The sequence below is a fragment of the Oryctolagus cuniculus genome, chromosome 7 (genome assembly GCF_051225735.1).
Source record: "Oryctolagus cuniculus isolate XC-2025 breed Fujian yellow rabbit chromosome 7, ASM5122573v1, whole genome shotgun sequence".
Lineage (NCBI taxonomy): Eukaryota > Metazoa > Chordata > Mammalia > Lagomorpha > Leporidae > Oryctolagus > Oryctolagus cuniculus.
In genome coordinates this window covers 141578193-141597969 of record NC_142873.1, presented here as the reverse complement: position 1 = coordinate 141597969, position 19777 = coordinate 141578193, and the positions used below count along the sequence as shown (strand labels likewise).

The 19777-nt window shown below is 58.3% G+C and overlaps 1 protein-coding gene and 1 long non-coding RNA gene across 3 annotated transcripts; one reads left to right on the top strand and one right to left on the bottom strand.

Annotated features, from left to right (window-relative positions):
- Window positions 1–3563: 3563 nt before the first annotated feature.
- LOC149125765 (uncharacterized) lies at window positions 3564–10422 on the bottom strand. The gene is made up of 2 exons (XR_016211166.1): window positions 10303–10422; window positions 3564–4018 (listed from the first exon to the last, which is right to left on the bottom strand). It is a non-coding gene; the product is annotated as an uncharacterized LOC149125765 (long non-coding RNA).
- HCRTR1 (hypocretin receptor 1) lies at window positions 10206–18815 on the top strand. 2 transcript variants are annotated; one of them, XM_089301116.1, is made up of 8 exons: window positions 10206–10327; window positions 11931–12168; window positions 12335–12513; window positions 13848–14091; window positions 14407–14522; window positions 15927–16153; window positions 16963–17084; window positions 18519–18815. In XM_089301116.1, the coding sequence occupies exons 2-8, from the start codon at window positions 11970–11972 to the stop codon at window positions 18680–18682; spliced, it is 1251 nt and encodes a 416-aa protein (XP_089157242.1). In that variant the 5' UTR covers window positions 10206–10327; window positions 11931–11969; the 3' UTR covers window positions 18683–18815. The 2 variants fall into 2 exon arrangements, with proteins under 2 accessions (XP_089157242.1, XP_017205757.1); XM_017350268.4 differs by lacking the exon at window positions 10206–10327 and adding an exon at window positions 10539–10781.
- Window positions 18816–19777: the final 962 nt, after the last annotated feature.

Genomic DNA, 19777 nt, shown 5'->3' with positions numbered 1-19777 from the left:
CACCTGACTTTAATAGTTACATGCAGTTCCCCCAAACCTCCCCCTGTGACAACCACGGCTGGGCCCAAGCTCTCTGCATACAGTTCTTTGGTCTGTGGGAGGGTTCTGTCTCCTAGCAGCCTCCTCTGCTCCTGCACTCAGGCTGATCCCCCAACACAGGAGTGGACTGGACAGGCCTGGCTGTAGCTTCAAGCCCACTCCTTGAGAGACCGGGCCCAGCCATCCACTTCCCCCGGCAGCGGTGGCCACGACTGAGGTTCAGTTAGCACAGTGCTTAGCGCTCGCTCAGCTAAGACCTCTCACTTGGTACCATCAGTTATAAAAGGATATTTGGGGGTAGGCATTTGATCCAGCCATTAAGACACCAGCTGCAACACCCACATCCCACTCTGCAGTACCTGGGTTCAGTCCCCAGCTCTGGCTCCTCACTCCAGCTTCCTGCTGATGCAGATCCTGGGAGACAGTGGCAATGGCTCAAGTAATTGGATTCCTGCCGCTCATGTGGGAGACCTGGATTGAGCTCCCAGCTTCTGGCTTTGCTCCTCTAGCCTACACTGAGTGTTGGATTAATCAGCCTCTGTTGTCTTAGTAATCAGTATTTATTTTAATATAAATTAGGAAAACAGCTATATAATTACAAACTATAAAAGATTTATCTGAAACCTCAAGCTTGCCAAATTACAGATATGGTGTAGGACTAGGAGAGTCAACTTAAAAATGATACATTAAGTGAAAAATAATAAAGATAGGGTAAAAACTGAAATGTGAGGAGCTGGCATTGTGGCATACCCGGTTAGGCCGCTACCTGAGACACCAGCATCCATGTGGGCTCCAGTTTGAGTCCCGGCTGCTCCACTTCCAATCCAGCTCCCTGCCAATGTGCCTGGGAAGGCAGCAGAAGATGGCCCGAGTGCTTGGGCCCCTGCACCCACATGGAAGACCTTGATGAAGCTCCTGGCCCCGACTCCTGGCTGCAACCTGGCCAAGCCATAGCTGGTGCAGCCATCTGGGGAGTGAACCAGCAGGTGGAAGAGCTCTTTCCCTGTGTGTCCCTCCTTCTTTCTCTTTATAAGTAATCTTAAAATAAATAAATAAATAAACAAACAGAAACTGAGATATGACAAGAGAATAGCAAAAGTTTGGAAAACGCCCAAGTAAAGGCCAATTTAATGATTAAACAACCAGTGTCAGCGGCCAACTCCCTCTCCCCGCAAACACACAAGGAAGGAGAGAGATGCAAAAACAGGAGAGAACAATTTTCCCAGGAAGTGGAGTGCTCTTTCCCCTAGGGACCAGAATTCCTCCCGGAAGCGCTGGTGTCTGGAATGGAGCCTTCCATATCTTGGCCCAGGTGGGAGCCTGGGGCATTTGCTTGCCCATCTGCCCCCTTCCCACACACCCGAAACTGAAGCCGCTGAGTCAGCCCAAGGAGAAATTCACGATGTTTTCAGACATGCAAAGCTTCAGCAAGCTGTCCTCCCATGCACCCCTTCCACCAACGTTACTGGAAGATACATTGCAGCACTACAGAGACGTAACCCCAGCAAGAGGGAGACAACAGATCCACGCGGGGGGATTAGCCCAAGAGTTGATGACCAGAAATACCAGTGGCCCATAAAGCTGTCCGTCAAAATTAGAACAGGAAGTCAGCGGGTAGGGAGAAGAGCCTCTCCAAGAGGAGAATGGGCTGCATTCAGCAAATAATGTAATTAAGAAGCTGGAATGTTTTTAACGACCTGATTTAACAGGCATATGTTTCTCCTCTCCAGAAAAGTGATTAGAAATTCCAGGAGAATAAAACGTTGTATAAGAAAGTCATAGGTCAAATATGATGCAAATTAAAATCTAAAACGTCTGAGTATCTGAAGGAGTGTAGGAGAACACACTTGAACTTGAAACCTGGAAGATTTCCCTTCAAGGAGCATTCAAACCATAAGATGACAATTCCTTCTCTGAGGGTCCCAGGAAGCTGCTTGGTTCTGCTGAGAATAATGTTTATGTAATTGAAAACTATTTTAAAAAACATATTATTTATTTTTCAATATTTGAAATTGAGAGATAGACAAAACAGAAAGCTAGAACATTCTAAGTATGAGCCAGAACTAGATTCAAGTATAAAGGTGTAGAGAGAGGAAGGAGGGGAAGAGTGACAAAGGGTGTCTCCCCCTCCACCACGGGAGTCACGAATCTTGCACAAAATCAATGGCACAAAAAGAAGAGCTGGGACAACATTTATCCGACCCAGCTCTGGAGGGAGGCTACTTTTCTAAACTTCTCATCTCTCTCTCTCTCTCTCTTTTTAAAGAGACTTATTCATTCATTCATTTGTTTGAAATGCTGAATTACAGAAAGAGAAGGCAAAGCAGAGAGAGAGAGAGAGAGAGAGAGAGAATCTTCCATCCTCTGGTTCACTCTCCAAATGGCTGCAACTGCCAGGGCTTAGTCAGGCCAAACCCAGGAGCCTGGAACTCCATCCGGGTCTCCCACATGGGTGGCAGGGCCCCAATCACTTAAACCATCTTCTGCATCCCCAAGCACATTAGCAGGGAGCTGGATCAGAAGTGGAGCAGCCAGGACTTGAACTGGCACCCATATGGGATGCTGGCACTGCAGGCGGCAGCTTACCTCACTGCACCACAGCGCCGGCCCCTAACGTCTCACCTTTCATGACAGGAATTGTACCAGACGCTGTCAATTCGTCAATCACCACTGCTTCTGCCTCCTTCAGTCCTAGAACCTTTATATTTGAATTGGGCACCAGCTGAGATGGCTATCCGGGGGAAATTATGTTCCCCACCCTCCCTTTCAGCTACAGGTGCTCAGTTGTCCAAATCCAGGCCAACCGGATGTAGGTGGAACTGTCTGCCTTTCCACTGGTGGGAATATGGAGGTGAGCAACCTTCACTGCCCCAGACCATGAATAATAATAGCTAACATTCATGCATATGCTAACTACATGTGCATATATTAACCTACTTGGCTCACGAGGATGTATATTCCTTTCCTGTTGCTACCATAGTAAATTACTATAAGCTTAGTTGCTTAAAGATAAAGCCCACTCATTTACCCTCTTATAGCTCTGGAGGTGAGATATCGAAAATCAGTGTATCAACCAGGGTTGAATCCTCGTGGAGACGCAGGGGAAGTCAACATCCTCGCCTCTCTCTGGTTTCTGGGGGCCACGTGCATCCCTTGGCTCGTGGTCCCTTCCCCTGTCTCTGCAATCGCACACTTCCACGATCACATCTCAGTTGCTGCTCCCACGTCCTGCCCCCCCCACAAGGACACTTGGGGTTACGCTGGGTGCACCTGGGCAACCCAGGCTCCCAGCCTCATCTCAAGATCCCTGAGTTCACGGCTTCTGCGCAGTTCTTTTGGCCGTATAATGCACATTCGCAGATCCCAGGGGCTAGGACAGAGACGTCTTCGGGGTCACGTTAATCCTGACTCCAGGTTGGTACTTGGTACTATATTATGCCCATTTTAGAGATGAGGAAACCCAGGCACAAAGAAGTTAAGTAGCACGGCCAGGATCACACAGTTGGTAAGCGGAAGATTCATGATTTATGTGTGTTTCAACTTTTTATTATTATTTTCTTGAGACAGAGAAAGAGAGAGAGAGAGAGAGAGAGATCTTCCATCCACTGATTCACTACCCAAATGGCCCCAAATGGCCGCAACAGTTGGAACTGGGCCAGTCCAAGACCAGGAGCCAGGAGCTTCTTCTGGGTCTCCCACATGGGTGCAGGGGGCCAAGCACTTGAGCCATCTTCCACTGCTTTCCCAGGGCATTAGCTGCGAGCTGGACGAGAGTGGAGCAGCCAGGACTCAAACCTGTGCCTAAATGGGATACTGGAATCACAGGCAGTAGCTTAACCTGCTACACTATAGCGTCGGCCCCCAGACTTCAAATTCAGATAGCGTGGTGCTTGCATCCATGTACATGATGGTAGTCTTTTGTCTTGGCAGAATTCTGGATTCCTGATGACTGTGGAGCCGAAGTAGCAGCCCGGGTGGCCTGCAGAGAGAAACTTCCATGATTCTAAACTACTGCCTCGGGCAGGCCGGGGGAGTAGTTTCTTTGTGATAGCAGCTATATTCCACTGCAGAAGTCAATAGCTACTCTACATAATTAAAAAAATTAATTTATTTGAAAGGCAGAGTCACAGCAAGAGAGAAAGAGACAAATCTTCCATCCAATGGTTCACTCCCCAAACGGTTGCAACAGCTGAGGCTGGGCCAGGCTGAAGCCAGGAACCCTGAACTCCATCTGGGTTCCCACACTGGGCGCAGGAGCCTCCACTGCTTCCCCAGACACATCAGCAGGGAGCTGCATAGGAGGCAGAGCAGCCAGGACCTGAATGGGCGCCCGCATGGGATGCCGGCGTCATAGGCAGAGACCCAACCCACTGCACCACAGTGTCGGCCCCTGCACTACGTAACTAAAAAGCAGGGACTTTGTTTTCTTTTCTTCTGCATGGCTTGAATATTTCACAATGAAAATATATTATTTATTCATTTCAAATGTGCACCAATTGTAGGGCAATGTGTGTCAGACCCTTGCTAAAACCCTCTGGGGACTCCGCTGCCTTTGGGGTGACTTGAATCCAAGCCTCCAGCCGACCCTCAAGGCCAGCCCCTCCCCCGGCTTCTGCTTTCCCACTGCTCTTCTTCCTGAACGCACCACAAGCACTTACACCTTTCAGGGGGCCCAACCTGCCCCCTCCGAGGGGAAGACCACCCTCCAGCTCCTGTTCACAGCCCTCTGTGAGCTCCATCCCTCAGAACCAAGCCCGAGTTGCATCTGAAAATGCTTTCTATTTATCCTGGCCTTTCCCTGTCTTGTTCAAGATTTTCCTCAAATGTCTGGTGATTCAGGACATAGCCGGAAACCCCCCAGCTCCCCACCTCTCCTGCCACACACACACACACACACACACACATGCACACACACACATGCACACACGCATACACACACATACATGCACATACACATACATACACACACACACACACTCCTTCCAGAAGATTCCAGAAGGACAGGCTCCTTTCCCCAGTGTACTGCTGTAAGGAAATACCCACACAAGCACACACACCCTCTGTCCATCGCCTATTGCTAGCCTCACACGCATCATAGGAGCTACGCCTCCAGCAGCCCGCAGCCCCAGTGCAGGACCCCAAATGCAAACAATCCCCAGCGTCCAGTGTCTGGTGGTCTGACAAAGTCCCAGCTCTGCCAGGAGGACCGCTTCGATTTTGTAAAACATGAAATTCTTGCTAAGATGTGGTGTGCATGCGCGTGTCTGTCCCGCCTGGCCAGTGCCCCGACACCAGTCTCAGCGAATCCTCACTCAACTCTGCATGGCAAAGGCTCAGGGGAAATGAGGTGCAGAGGGCTCGTATTGGTTTCTTGTCATCTCAAACATAGGGTTTAAAACAACACAGGAGTGTTCTCCTCCGGTGCTGGAGATGGAAGTCCCGAAGAAGCATTATGGGCCACTGCTTGACGCGTCCACAGTCTGTGTCAGAGTCCCGGCTTGAGTCCCAGCCACTCTGCTTCAGTGCAGCTCCTTGCCAATGCACACCCTGGGAAGGCAGCAGATGAGGGCCCCTGACCCCGATGTGGGAGACCCCGACGGAGCTCCAGGCTCCTGGCTTCAGCCTGGCCAGCCCTGGCTGTTGTAGCTATTTGGGAAGTGAAGCAGTAGATGAGAGATCCATTGCTCTCCCCCCATCCCCTGTCCCCTGTACTGACTTTCAAATAAATAACTGTTTTTTTTAAAAAATGGGTAGTTTTTTTAAAGATTTATTTATTTATTTGAAAGTCAGAGTTACACAGAGAGAGAAGGAGCGGCAGAGAGAGAGAGAGGTCTTCCATCCACAGGTTTACTCCCTAGATGGCCACAACAGCTGGAGCTGTGCTGATCTGAAGCCAGGAGCCAAGAGCTTCTGCATCTCCCATGTGAATGCAGGGGCCCAAGGACTTGAACCATCCTCTACTGCTTTCCCAGGCCCTAGCAGAGAGCTGGATCAGAAGTAGAGCAGCCAGGACTTGAACCAGCGCCCATATGAGATGCTGGCACTGCAGGCTGTGGCTTTACCCACTACGTCACAGTGTCAGCCCATTTGGTTTTTTTGTCTAAATGATTCTTACAGGTAACTGGTAAAGCCACTGCCCTTATGAGCACCAGTTTATGTCCCAGCTGCTCCTCTTTTTTTTTTTTTTTTTTTTAATTTGACAGATAGACAGTGAGAGAGAGAGACAGAGAGAAAGGTCTTCCTTCCATTGGTTCACCCCCCAAATGGCCGCTACGGCTGGAACTGCAGTGATCCGAAGCCAGGAGCCAGGTGCTTCCTCCTGGTCTCCCATGCAGGTGCAGGGCCCAAACACTTGGGCCATCCTCCACTGCTTTCCCGGGCCACAGCAGAGAGCTGGACTGGAAGAGGGGCAACCGGGACCAGAACCTGGCACCCATTCGGGATGTTGGCGCCGCAGGCAGAGGATTAACCAAGTGAGCCACGGCGACGGCCCCCAGCTGCTCCTCTTCCAATCCAATTCCCTGCTCATGGCCTAGGAATAGCAGCGGAAGATGGCCCAAGTGTTTGAACCCCTGCATCCATGTGGGAGACCTGGATGAAGCTCCTGGCTCCTGGTTTTTGCCTGATAAGGGCTTTTGTGGTGAAATTTCATCTCCATATGAGGAACCCAGAGACCTGACCCAGCCGTGGTGCTGGAGTCTTTGGGAGGGACCTAGAACCAGGCAAGGTTGTCAGGGTGGGGCTCCTGTAACTGAATTCGGGCAGCTTTATCGGGACACACGTGTGCCATCCCGTCCCTCGACTGGGGCTCTGCCAGTGAGAAGACCGCCACCAGCTACGGGCCCTCGAACCCCCAGAACTGTCAGCCCAACAACCCCCCCTCTTTAGAGAGTTCACCTGGCTCAGTATTTTGTGAGAGTAAAGAAAAATGGGTCGATCCCCGTAACATATTCAGGGTTCCAGGCGTACGCTGTGGACCTCTCTGGGGACCATGTCAGCCTGTGAAAGGGGTGGAGGAAGGGCCCCCGGTCAGAGCACCAGTAGTAAGAGGTAGAGCGGGCAGTCCCACCCAGGGCCCTGGGGCCCCACAGCTTGTGCTCCTGACCTCCACACTGTTGCAGTGTTGCTTCCGTTTCTCTTTAGGTTCAGGGACACTGTCACTGTCAGTCCCAACGCCGTCCCACTGCCTCCCCTGGATGTACGGACTCCTAACAATTTTGAGAGCACCCAGAGGGTCTCCAGCCGCCCAGCGGGGTCTCCTCTCCGCAGCCTGCCGGCCTCCAGTGCTCGCCGAGTGCTGGTGAGGGAACAGCTGGAAGGCTGCAGTCTCCCATCCCTCCCCACCCCCCACAGCTCTGGCCCTGGCCGGAAGGTGTGCTCTAGCCCTCGTTGTCACCACGGACGCCTGACTCTGAGCCTTGGGCCCCTGCTCTCCCAGCGGATGCTGGTCCCTTCAAGAGACCTGCACCTGAATAAGGGGCCACCCCTGAGCAGAAGAAGCACAAAGGCCTGGAGGTGGAGGACCAGGGTTCTGGGGTCCCTCCCTGGGCATGAACCCTTTGCCAGGAGTTCCCAGAGGCCGGTGCTGTAGGGCCCAAGGACCCCAAAACTACAGCCGCCCCAGTGACCTCCCTGGGCTCAGCCCTCAGAGCCCCTTCTCCAGGCCCACGGGTGTCCCTGGGCCGCACCCCTCCCTTCGGTGTCTCTTTCTCATCTCCATTCTCCCCTGCCCTGTCTAGAGTTTTCCAATCTGCAGTCCCAGCCCTGAAGCAGCATTAGCAATAGAAAACCCAATTACCTGTCAATTACTGGATCCAAGCCAGACAGGGGTTACTGTAAGTCACAATGGAATCGGGAGGGGGGGCAGGGAGGTAGCACTGGGGCCAGTGCCCCATGGCCGACACGCGAAGATGGATGTGACAGGGACCTGTGGCTCAGAGGCTTGGGATTAGATCAACATGGCTGGGGCCGGCTGGTTCCAGGAAAAAGGTCGCATGGGCCCCGGCTGACAGACAGCTCAGGCAGAGCCAGGCTTCAGGCAGGCCCTGCCTGGACAGAGAAGGCGCCAGGCTGAGGGCCCAGCCTGGAGGTGGAGGACCTGAGCTCCCTGGGGCTGACCCCTGGGCACAGGCACTTGGCCAGGAGTTCCCAGAGATCAAAACAGCCGCAGCTCCTTGTTGGGCCCCTAGGAAGTCCTCTGAGCACCCAGCCAGGGGTGTCGCTCCAGCCCACCCACGCCCAATACCTGATGAGTTGTTCAGACTCAGGCCCAGAGGGCCTGGGGTCCAGGGGCTTCCCGCCGGCCAGGGCCTGAAGCAGAGGAGCCGCTCAGGACCCATGGTTCTGGGGAGTAGCCCTCTTAGGGATTCTAGGAGCTAAAGGGGAGGGGGTGCAGCTCTGTGAAACGGGATCCGGGGGGATCATCAGCCCGGATTCCCTCCCCACACAGACATGTGTGTAATAATGCCCATCTATAGTGATCTGGGGACACCTGGGGTCCTTTGCTCACTCCACCCCAGGGAGGCCCTGATTTGCAGGGTTTGGAGTTCTGTGCTGCATTCTAAGCCCGGGCTGTGCTGCGCTCAGTGGGCGCCCCCCCCCCACACACTCACTCACACACACACTCACACGTGGATCTGCACCTTCCGCGTCACTGGCTGCACCTTGTTTGCTGCAGCTATCATCTGAGTGTCCCTGCGCGATCTGCTGCCATCCCCCTCGTGCTCAGCCCCTTCCCCAGCCCCTACACAGCAAGCGGTGGCAGTCCTGGTGGGGGCGGTGATGAGGGGGGATAAGATGAGTCATCGCATGGAAGCAGACACACCAGTTCCCGCCTCACACACTCACAGAGCCCTGGACACAAAGGCATGCCACACGCACATGCCACACGCACAGGAAAACGCAGGCCAGCGCTGCGCAAAACCACCGCTGCACACTCAGACCCACGCAGACAGACAGACCAACACAACTCCCACACGCGTTCCTTAAAGACACAAACACCAAACCCAGACAAACACATCCCATCCGGGTGACTCCCAGTCTCCAACCCAGAGCCTGTCTCCTGTCCACGGGCAGAGAGAGAGAGAGAGATGTAAATGCACACACACACACACACACACAGAGTCTCACAACGACACACAACCCTCACTTGGGTACACGCACGCGCGCGCGCACACACACACACACACGCACGAGCCAGCCCTCTTCTCTCAAGTCCCCTCCTCCATCCCCTGCCTCCACCACCACTGAGGGCAGGCAGGACAGAGTTTTGCAGTCACAGGGGTCTGGGACCCATCGCCCACCACGGTCTGAGTCAGGTTTAGCTCCAACCTCCTGCTCTGCAGAAGGGAAGGTCACAGGCCCCGTCCCTGGGCCCCCTGCTCCCCTCCCATGCATTCTGTGCCTCACAGTCATCTCCAGCGCCCCTCAGGGGGCTTCCGCAGGGAGGATGGTGGCCATACCCTGGGGATCGCCTTCCAGGAAGGAAGGGGGAAGGGAGAAGGGGTCCAGCACATTGGCGAGAACCGTCCTGAGGCAGGGATGGCCAGGGTGACTGGTGGATGCCCAGGAGGTCACCCTTTAGCTACCTGTGGTCCTCCGAGGGCCCAGCCTAGACCCCTTTGCACCTGCTGTTTCCTCCACCTTGAACACAGCTCCTGCGATACCTAACTCCTCTTGCCGGACTTCCTTCTTAGGTCTCCCCAGAGGTGCTCAGGTTCCAGGAGCCTGTTCCGGGGCCCTGGCTGGGTTGTTCTGCCCCTCTGGGCCCCGCAGTCCCGGTTCCACTCATACCATAGGCTAACGGCCTGGCTGTGCACCTGCCTCCCCTCACCCCCAGTGACCCTCTGAAGGGCAGGGAGCCTCTGTGTGGCGGGGGTGGGGGGTAGGGGCTGGAGATCTCAGAAGAGCACGGTTTGAGCTCCAGCTCGGCCTCTGCACAGCCAGGGTTCTTGGCTATGAAATGCAGACAATCACAACTGCCTCACCAGGATGGTGTGAAGACTGGGTAAGATCCTTGACACTATCGGAACCTCGCTGCCTGGGACTCGGCTTAGTAAATATTTGCTGAATTAATGAGCCTTTCCGGCCCCCCCTCTTCTGTCCAGCTCCCGTCCCTGTCTCAGGAGAGGAAAAGTAGGGATGCACGAGCAGGATGTGGGGGCAGGTGGAATTAGCGCGCAGGGCTGTGTGGCGTGCGTGGCTGGCCACAGCTACCTGGTCCGGCAGAGGCGGAGCGGGTACCCTCTCACCCTCGTGACCCACCTGTGCCTCCGTCCTCGTCAGCCAGGTGAGGCAGCGGGGAGAGGTGGGGCCGGGATCCACCTCTGCACTGTGCTCTCCGAAGCCGCCCGGGGCGCGCAGGCACCCACTAGGCGCGCCCTGAATGGGGGGCTTAACTGTTGAATGAATGCGGACGGTGTGAATGGAGGTGGGAAGCAAGCGAGCGAGCAGGGGGCGGCGAGGAGGGATGAGCGCGTCCCTCCGCCCTCCGGGTCTCGGGGCCGGGAGACAAGGAGCCGAGGCCGGCTGGGGGCTCCCCTCCCCGCGGCGCTCAGCCCGGCGGAGCCCGCTCCGAGCCACAGCCAGAGCTGGAGCCGAGGCTCACGCCCAGCCCAGAGAGCCGAGGCAGCGCAGCCTTGGGAGGGGGCCCAGGGGCCCAGACTCTTCCGCGGGAAGGCAACATCTCCGGCGCAAGGGCCTGGGACCAGCGGCCGCGAACGCCTGCGTCCCGAAACCAACAGGTGCGGGGCATAAGGGACCACCCGGGCCCGGGATGGGGGGGATCCAAGGGACCCGCGGTGAGGGTTGGGGGAGCCAGGAGTCTCGGCGGGTAACCTGGGTGCTGGAGCCTGAGCCCCTCGCCGGCCCTGCCCACCTCTCGGAGGGCTCCTGCCGAACCCCTCGCTCCCCGCGCCGCAGCCCCCGCAGCCCGCGAGGTGCTGGGAGGTCCCAGGGCAAGAGCAGGTCCCGCGAAGGGAGTGGGTCCGCTGGCACTCGGCGGAGTGGAAAGGCGTCCCTTCCCCCTCCGCCAGGGGTCTCCAGGGAGCGTCATGCCTGCTACCCGCGTCAGGGGTCGTCCGGGCCCAGCTCGAGAGGGAGGGGTCTGCAGGAGGGAGGCGCCGGGAGCGAGGCCGGATTTATGAATGGGAAGTGGCCTGTGCGCCGGATCAGCGACCCCTGGCGGCCGCGGGGGGACAGCGCGGCCGCGGGAACTCAATGGGTGCCAAGCATGGGGCCTGGGCACTCCCCGCACCCCTTCTGGAGTGTGTGTGTGTGTGTGTGTGTGTGTGTAACATCCCCCCATGACCCTTTTCCCAACCAAAAATGAAGGGGTGTGAACTGATCCAAGAACACTCAAAGTCGGGATGGCTTCCCCTCCCAGCCTGGGGTGTTCAGCAGCTTCAGACAGACCTGGCTCAGTAACAGTGACCTTGAGCAGGAGGCGCGACCTCTCTGAGCTTGCATCTCTCCCTGTAAAGCAGGGCTCTTGCCTAACGGTGGCTGCTGGCCGTGAAGCCCGTCTCCCCAAGGCCCGGGGCCGGGGGTGAAGCCCTGGCTTGCCCTGGGGCTCATTACTCCTCACTGCAGCGCCGTGAGGTAGGTACTTCATGGAACAGATAGGGAAACTGAGGCGCAAAGAGGCCAGGTGAGTGACACAGGGCAGCTTGCATGGAGTTGGGCTGCACCCCGGGTCTGTCTTCGTCCACTGATTTCACAGCTGTGAGAATCTAGACAGAGCTTACAGGCAAAGGGCCTGGTGCCTTCCCTAGTGCCCCCACCCTGCCCCCTCCCTTCAGGAGGCTTGGGGCCGGAAGCCTAAAGACTGGGTGCAAACCTCGGGCCCGTGCAGGAAGTGGGCTGAGGACTGGCCTGGGCCCCTCCCTCCACAGAGCCCGGGATGTCTGTCGGTAGCAGCAACCCCTGAGTTCATGGAGCCCTCGGCCACCCCAGGGGCCCAGACGGGGGTCCCTGCTGGCAGCAGGCAGGCGTCCCCCAGGCCTCCAGACTATGAAGACGAGTTTCTCCGCTACCTGTGGCGTGATTATCTGTACCCTAAGCAGTACGAGTGGGTCCTCATCGCAGCCTATGTGGCCGTGTTCCTCGTGGCGCTGGTGGGCAACACACTGGGTAAGTCTAGGCCTCGCCCAGCGGTGCTTCAGGCTTCCCCTGGGGACTCTAGGGGGTCCTGGGCCTCACCTGCCACTCCCTGCCTCCTGCGGGCTGGGGGGACCTCGGGGGAGGGCTCATGGGTGGGGCTCTACCCACTGCCCCTCACCCTAGCCACACCCTGCAGTCTGCCTGGCCGTGTGGCGGAACCACCACATGAGGACGGTCACCAACTACTTCATCGTCAACCTGTCCCTGGCCGATGTGCTGGTGACAGCCATCTGCCTGCCGGCCAGTCTGCTGGTAGACATCACGGAATCCTGGCTCTTTGGCCATGCCCTCTGCAAGGTCATCCCCTATCTACAGGTGAGCTCAACCGGGGCACCCCTCAAGACCCCGTTACGGGGCCAGCGCCGTGGCTCACTTGGTTAATCCCCCGCCTGCAGCACCAACATTCCATATGGGTGCCGGGTTCTAGTCCCGGCTGCTCCTCTTCCAGTCCAGCTCTGCTGTGGCCCGGGAAGGCAGTGGAGGATGGCCCAAGTGCTTGGGCCCCTGCACCCGCATGGGAGACCAGGAGGAAGCACCTGGCTCCTGGCTTCAGATTGGCTGTAGCGGCCATTTGGGGGGTGAACCAACGGAAGGAAGACCTTTCTCTCTGTCTCTCTCCCCCTGTCTAACTCTGCCTGTCAAATAATTCGGCCTTGAGACAGGCCACAGTGGCTCAGGTCCCTGGCAGTGTGGTCCCCTACTGCCAGGGACAGCAGGCCACCAGATGGACTCAGGCCCACACATTCTTGCAGTGATCCCCCCCCGCTCAGTCACACTCACAGGCTCCTACAGTCACCCCCAGGGACCTGGCTCATGGTGGAGGAGAAAGACCGAAACCCCCAGGGACACTGACACGACCCTACACCCTGATCCCAAGGAGGGCAGATGTGGGGAGCCCCCAGGGGAGCGGTCCCCTCCTTCTACCCTGACCAGTCCCTCTCCCTGCAGTGGTGGGGAGCACAGTGTCCGGATGGGGTGAGAGGGCAGAAGGAGGACCTCTCGTGTCCCTTTGGGGGTGCACCTGCCTGCACCCCCAAAGCCAGGGCCCACCCCTGGAGGCAACGCCCACCCCACAGCTGGCCCAGACTCACCTCTGCTTCTCAGCGTGAGGACTCTGCAGTAGTGTATCCCGATGGCCTGGGAGGGATGGCGCCCAGGCAGGCAGAAATGCCTCCTGGATGGTCCCATTGTTTGGAGGTTCTCCACTCAACTGGTTAACTGGTGTCTGAGCATCAAGTCAGACCGGTGAGGGAATTCCGTGCCTCAGTTTTCTTGTCTGTAACATGGGGGCACTAGCTCCACCTTGGGGAGTTGTGAAGACTATGAGAGTAGTACCTGGTACCCAGAAAGTTCTAATTCTGTAGGAGCGGCACCCTGACTGCATGCCGCATCCCACACTCACATTTACCATCCATGATTTCCTTTATCCTCCCAAGAATCCTGCCAGGTGGACGGTATACTCCCATTGTGCAGGTGAGGCTCAGAGAGGGTGAGTGACTTGCCCAAATGCACACAGCCAGTAAGTGATGGAGTCAGAGCTTGCACTGCACCTGGCGGTCTGGCATCACTGGGCTGTGACGCCCCGCCTCGCTCACCCGCCACGTCGCTGGGCAGCCCCCAGGGGCTGACACTGTGTCCCCGCCGGGCAGGCCGTGTCCGTGTCAGTGGTCGTGCTGACTCTCAGCTCCATCGCCCTGGACCGCTGGTACGCCATCTGCCACCCGCTGTTGTTCAAGAGCACTGCCCGGCGCGCCCGCGGCTCCATCCTCGGCATCTGGGCGGTGTCGCTGGCTGTCATGGTGCCTCAGGCTGCTGTCATGGAGTGTAGCAGCGTGCTGCCCGAGCTGGCCAACCGCACCCGCCTCCTGTCTGTCTGTGATGAGCGCTGGGCAGGTAATGGTGGGGGCCCCTGGGCAAGCATCCCGGAAGTGGGCACCTCTGGGGCACAGGTCCCTAGGGTGGGCTCTCAATCTGGGGCATTGCCAGGCTGGGTAAGTCCAAGAGGGTGCCCCTTTTTATATACGTTTGCCAGGAGTCTCTTCAGGATGGGCACTGGCAAGCGGGACAACACCAGGGCCTCTCTGCCCTGGTGGCTGTGCGGGACCCTCTGGGCCTTCCGTGGCCCATGTCAGGACAGGGCGGCGTTGCTGACAGGGCAGGCGGGGACTCCCAGCCTTGGCCTGACCTTGTGTCCCTTGCCCCCTGCAGACGACCTGTACCCCAAGATCTACCACAGCTGCTTCTTCATTGTCACCTACCTGGCCCCACTGGGCCTCATGGCCATGGCCTATTTCCAGATCTTCCGCAAGCTCTGGGGCCGCCAGGTGAGGCCTGCTGGGTCTGGGCTGGGAGGGGGCAGACAGTGCTCTGCCTTCAGCTAGGCAGAGACGAGGCCCAGGGACAGGTCACAGACTCAAGGCCAAAAGCGCCAGCACGCACCATGGCACGGAGCAGTAGCTGACATCCTTCTAGCGGTAGGAGCTGGTGCTGGCTGGGCTGCTCACGCCCAGCCGGTCTTGTGTCCTCTGGACCACGTATCTTACCCTCTACTCAATAGGTGAGCAAACTGAGGCCCAGTATCCCTCACATCCCTCGGCTGCTAAGGAGCCAGCCAGGAACTCGCAGACGCGTGCAGGGCCGGCGCTCAGCTTCGTAGCCCCACGATGGCAGCAGCTCAGCCTTGCTTGCTTCGCCCCCACTTCTTAACAATGAAACAGCACTGCTCTGTCCGCCCGCCGAGGAGGGGCAGCCCCTCACTGAGGCCCCTGAGAGGCAGAGTCCTCTGGTTTCAGGGCCGCCTCCTCTCCCCCATGACGAACCGGCCCGCAGCAGGTGTTGTGGACGGGTTCTGTGGGAAGGAGATGCTCTGAGCCCCATGGTGCTAGTGGGAGCGAGTTCCAAGTGCACGCCTAGGAGGTGAGAGGGTGGCCAGGCCCTTGCAGGAATGCTCGCGCTGCGGGCTGTCACGTGTCACTGCACTGACCTGCACACTCGGGCCACGCAGGGGGCAGGGGCGGAGTGGTCACACCAGCCCCGGCCATGGAGGAACACCCAGCTCAGCAGGGCCCTTCCTGGCTGGCCAGCCTCGCAGTGTGCCAGCACGTGCCACCTGCTTCTCATGCGTCCCCCGTCCAGCAGGGCAGACAGCTGACAGATGGGAAACCAGGGCCATGAGCTCACACAGCTCACGGATGCCTGCACTGGTCCGAACCCAGAGTTCCCTGAGCCCTGTGTGGGGCGATTAGGGCGTCCAGCAGTGGGAGAGGCTTCGGGGGTGTCTGTGGCTATTCCAGGCACAGGCAGCAGGCCACTGACCCAGGCGGGGACCCACGCTCTGAGGCCCAGGCCATTCCACACTGCTCCCCTGCCCACCCCTTGATCAGGCCTCCTCATGGTCAGGGGTTGGCCCAACTCACCACCACCCCCACTCCTTCCCCTGAAGAAGGAGATTTAAGGACAGAGGAGCAGCCGGGAGGATGGTCAGAGCCCAGGTTGTGGCCAGGGCCTGGTCAAGGGTCCCCACCTGAGACTCAGGTGCCGCATCTGTAACTAAGGACCCGCAATCCCCTCCCGGAGGCACGTGGCCAGTGCACTCGCAATGGGCCAAAGGAAAGCGGCCGATGGCCAAGCCCAGATCACGAGTGCTGGACTCCCCACCTTCCCCCTGCCCTGGGGCACAGCCCCTCCCTGAGGAGCTAAGCCCCTGCTGCTGTGTGTGTGTCGGACAGATCCCCGGCACCACCTCGGCCCTGGTGCGCAACTGGAAGCGGCCCTCAGACCAGCTGGACGACCAGGGCCAGGGCCTGAGCTCAGAGCCCCAGCCCCGGGCCCGCGCCTTCCTGGCCGAGGTGAAACAGATGCGAGCCCGGAGGAAGACGGCCAAGATGCTGATGGTGGTGCTGCTGGTCTTCGCCCTCTGCTACCTGCCCATCAGTGTCCTCAACGTCCTCAAGAGGTGAGGCCCGCGGTGGGCGGGCAGGGGCGGGGAACAGAGGAAGGAGCCTGCCTGGGGCACGGCTTCTCTCCAGCGCCACCTAGGGGCGGGCCTCGGTCTCCTGGTGCATAAAACGGGAATAGCGGGGCAGCAGTCCTGCCCTCCCAGGGCCACGGAGAACATTCATGCGGGCGATCGCCCAGTTGTCGCGGCTGGGAACCCAGGGCACAAGAGTGCTCGGGACAACATTCCCGCCTTCCTGGAGGGAAGGGAAACCCACGCCGTGGTCATGTCGGTCAGTGGTGGTTGCCGGGAAGAACAATGAGCTAGGAAGACAGCGTGACAACGCGGTTGGTGGGCTTTTTGGTTTTGTTTGTTTTTAGAAATAATGGCTTTTGTGAATGAATCAAAAGAAAAGGCCTGAGGAAGTGAGCTTGAGCGGAGGCTTGAAGGAAGAGAGGGTGCTGGAGGCAGAGGCACACGGGGACACCCAAGGAGGCCCCCAGGGGCCAGGGCTGCGGCACAGGAGGCCACCTCAACCGCAGCTGGTGCTTGGCCGCTTCCGGCTGCGTGGTCTTGCACCTGTCACTTTGCCTCTCCGAGCCTGTTTCCCTCACTGAAAATCAGGTGATGTCTCTGATCCACGTGATCCCAGCAAAGTGCCACCTGGTGGTCAGAGTGGGCAACAGGAGCTGGCACAAGTCCTGTGAGCGCGCACACACACACACACACACACGCACTCACTCACAGACATACAAACATAAACACACACACACACACATGCGCACGCAGCCACCGAGTTCCTGACCGTCCCCCACCCTGGCCCCTAGGGTCTTCGGGATGTTCCGCCAAGCCAGCGACCGAGAGGCTATCTACGCCTGCTTCACCTTCTCCCACTGGCTGGTGTACGCCAACAGCGCCGCCAACCCCATCATCTACAACTTCCTCAGCGGTGAGTGGGCTGAGGTGGAGCAGCGGAGCCCAGGACCATGGTCTCCCTGTCCCCCAACCCAAGGCCCAACGGATGGCAGAGAAGACAGCTGTTCTGGGAACCCGGGTCTCAGTGACCAGCAGCCGGGGGCAGGCAGGCAGACTGTGGGAGTGGAGGGCAGGAGCTGAGCCCCTGTCTGGGAGGCAGAGCACAGGTGGAACCAACTGTCTCCCCCAGATGGTCCGCCTGCCCACCAGCAAGCAGGGTCAGGGCAGAGAGAGGGTCACGGACAGACGCAGCCCAGGGCCAGAGCAGGGCTTCCCCTGCCCAGCCAGATTCACACTGGCAGAGTGGCCAGAACCCTAGGGACTGTCCCTGGACCCACCAGACACTTACTCCACCTCCCCTCTGGAAGTCCAGGCCTCCATGCCCTTACCCCGACTTCTAGCCTAGGCCCCGCCCCTTCCTCTAGCTCCTGGTCCCAGGTGGCAATGGCCGGGTGCCCCTGGCTCACCTCAGCAGTGTAACTCGCCAGGCCTCTGACCTGGGCCTAGGCTTCTGCAGTCAGTCCACATGACTGTCCCAGCCGAGATGCTGGTCATCTTGGAGAAACAGTTGAAAGGTTAAAGAAGGGATCAGGGGACAATGGTCTAACTCCCAGTGAGATTCCAGTTACGCGACAAAGCCTGGTCAGCTGGCATCCGGCTCAGAGAAGGAAACAGGAGCGCTAGCCCTGTGGGGAGCAAAGGGTGGGCAGACCTCTGATGCACACGCCTTGGGGGGCCCACGTTCACTGAGCACCTGCTGTGTTCTGGGCCCCGGAGAAGCTGGCAGACTGACACACTGAGGTCGGGGCAGTTCAGGTTCCAGCAAGGCCTGTGTCCCTGGCCCACCTGGGCTGAACAAGGTGGTGCGGTGCTCCCGCCTTCCCCTTTAAGAGAAGGGTTTGGAATGAGAACAGGATTCAGCTTCCAGCTGGGTGGCCTTGGGCAAGCTTCTGTACCCCTGTAGCTCATCTGTGAAGTGAAGATAAAGGGCTCCAACCTCTCACGGCACTGGGACGCCCTGGGGGACAGGAGCTGAGCCACCCAGCACAGTGCCTGGCACAGCGTGACTGCCGCGTACGAGGGCAGAGCTGGGAAAAGCCTAGCACATGAGTGAGCTCCGAGCCCTTCCACCTACACATCAGTGAGGCCAGAGGTGACGCGAGGCCCCTGAGCCAGAGCAGTCAAGGAAACAGATGACAACTGTTCTCATGCCGTTGGGAACCTGCTCGGGGCCTCTGGTGCTGCGCTGTGGCAGAGCCAAAGTCGCCCTGGGGCTCCCAAGCCCGCTCGGCCCCCATCCCAGCGCCTCACAGGCAGCATGACTGGAGCTGTGTGGGTGTCCCTGTGCTCGAGGCCTCTTCCAGTGCATTTATCTCCTTATGGCTGTGTCTTTTGTCTCCCAACCAAGGCAAATTCCGGGAGCAGTTTAAAGCCGCCTTCTCCTGCTGCCTGCCCGGCCTGGGTCCTCGCTCCTCTGCCAGCCACAAGTCCTTGTCCCTGCAGAGCCGGTGCTCCGTGTCCAAGGTGTCCGAGCACGTGGTGCTCACCAGCGTCACCACGGTGCTGCCCTGAGCCGGGATCCGCCCTTTCCCCTCATGGACATTGCTGGATGCAGTGAGAGGCCAGGGCTCCAGTCCTGGTTTCCTGCCTGTGTGCCTCTGGGCAAGTCCCTTCCCCTCTCTGAGCCTGTGTCCCCTACACAGGGCTGACTTGAGGATGAAGCAAGCTCAACAAAGTGAAACCCCTCTGTAAACTGTAAAGTGCTGTGGACATTATTGTACTTCTCACGCTTGGCCACACCCCCAGAGTATCACTCACACCCCCCCCCCCATTCTGCCCCACCCCCTAAAAACTCCTAGCCAATTACAGCCTTCCCTGGACTCTGCCCCCTACAGCCCAGGGCTGCACTTGGCCTACTTGGGCTGAACAAGGTGGTGCGCCAGTGGGAATTACCTGTGCCCAGCCCCCTCCCAGAACAGCCCCACCCTCACCAGGTACCCAGCACAGGCACCAGAGTGGGCCTTGTTGGCTTTGTGGCGTGATAGAACTCTCCAAGTGGCCGTTTGGCAGAGGACAGCAGCCCGAAGCAAGTGTAATTAAAAGTCTGGCACTGAATGTTCCCTTTCCTTGTCATTGCACAAGATCTTGTGTGCAGGTTGGGAGTGGAGGAAGGTGGGGAAGCTGGGGGAGGGAAGACACAGCGGTGGCGCTGGAATGCTGTTATCTGCTGACCCTGCCCCAGCCCCCCAGTCCCAGATGAACTCACAGCCAAGTCTCTCATACCCTGGACCTTGAGTCCTGGCACATCTGTCTGCCCAGGGGGCCCGTGGCAAGTCCGGGAGCGGGGGTGGGGGGCTAAGGCAGGCACATGCCAGGTTAATGGACTCATTTACTGTTCTCTTCACTTTCTTGGAAATCTCTGGGCTTCATTTATTTTCTGTGAGCTCAGGATAAAAAGAGAAAGCTACAGACTTGGCCAGACGTGCTCAGTCTGCCACTGAGATGATTACAGGACTGCCAGAGGCCCTGATCCTGCGGCCAAGGCAGCTCGGGAGTGCGGTCTGCAGTGCTGCTCTGCCGGGAGGGGCGGGGACGGCTGGCAGGGCCCAGGCAGCAGAGCGCGCCACCAGCTCTGCCGTACTCCTGGAGCTAGGACGCCTTCTGACT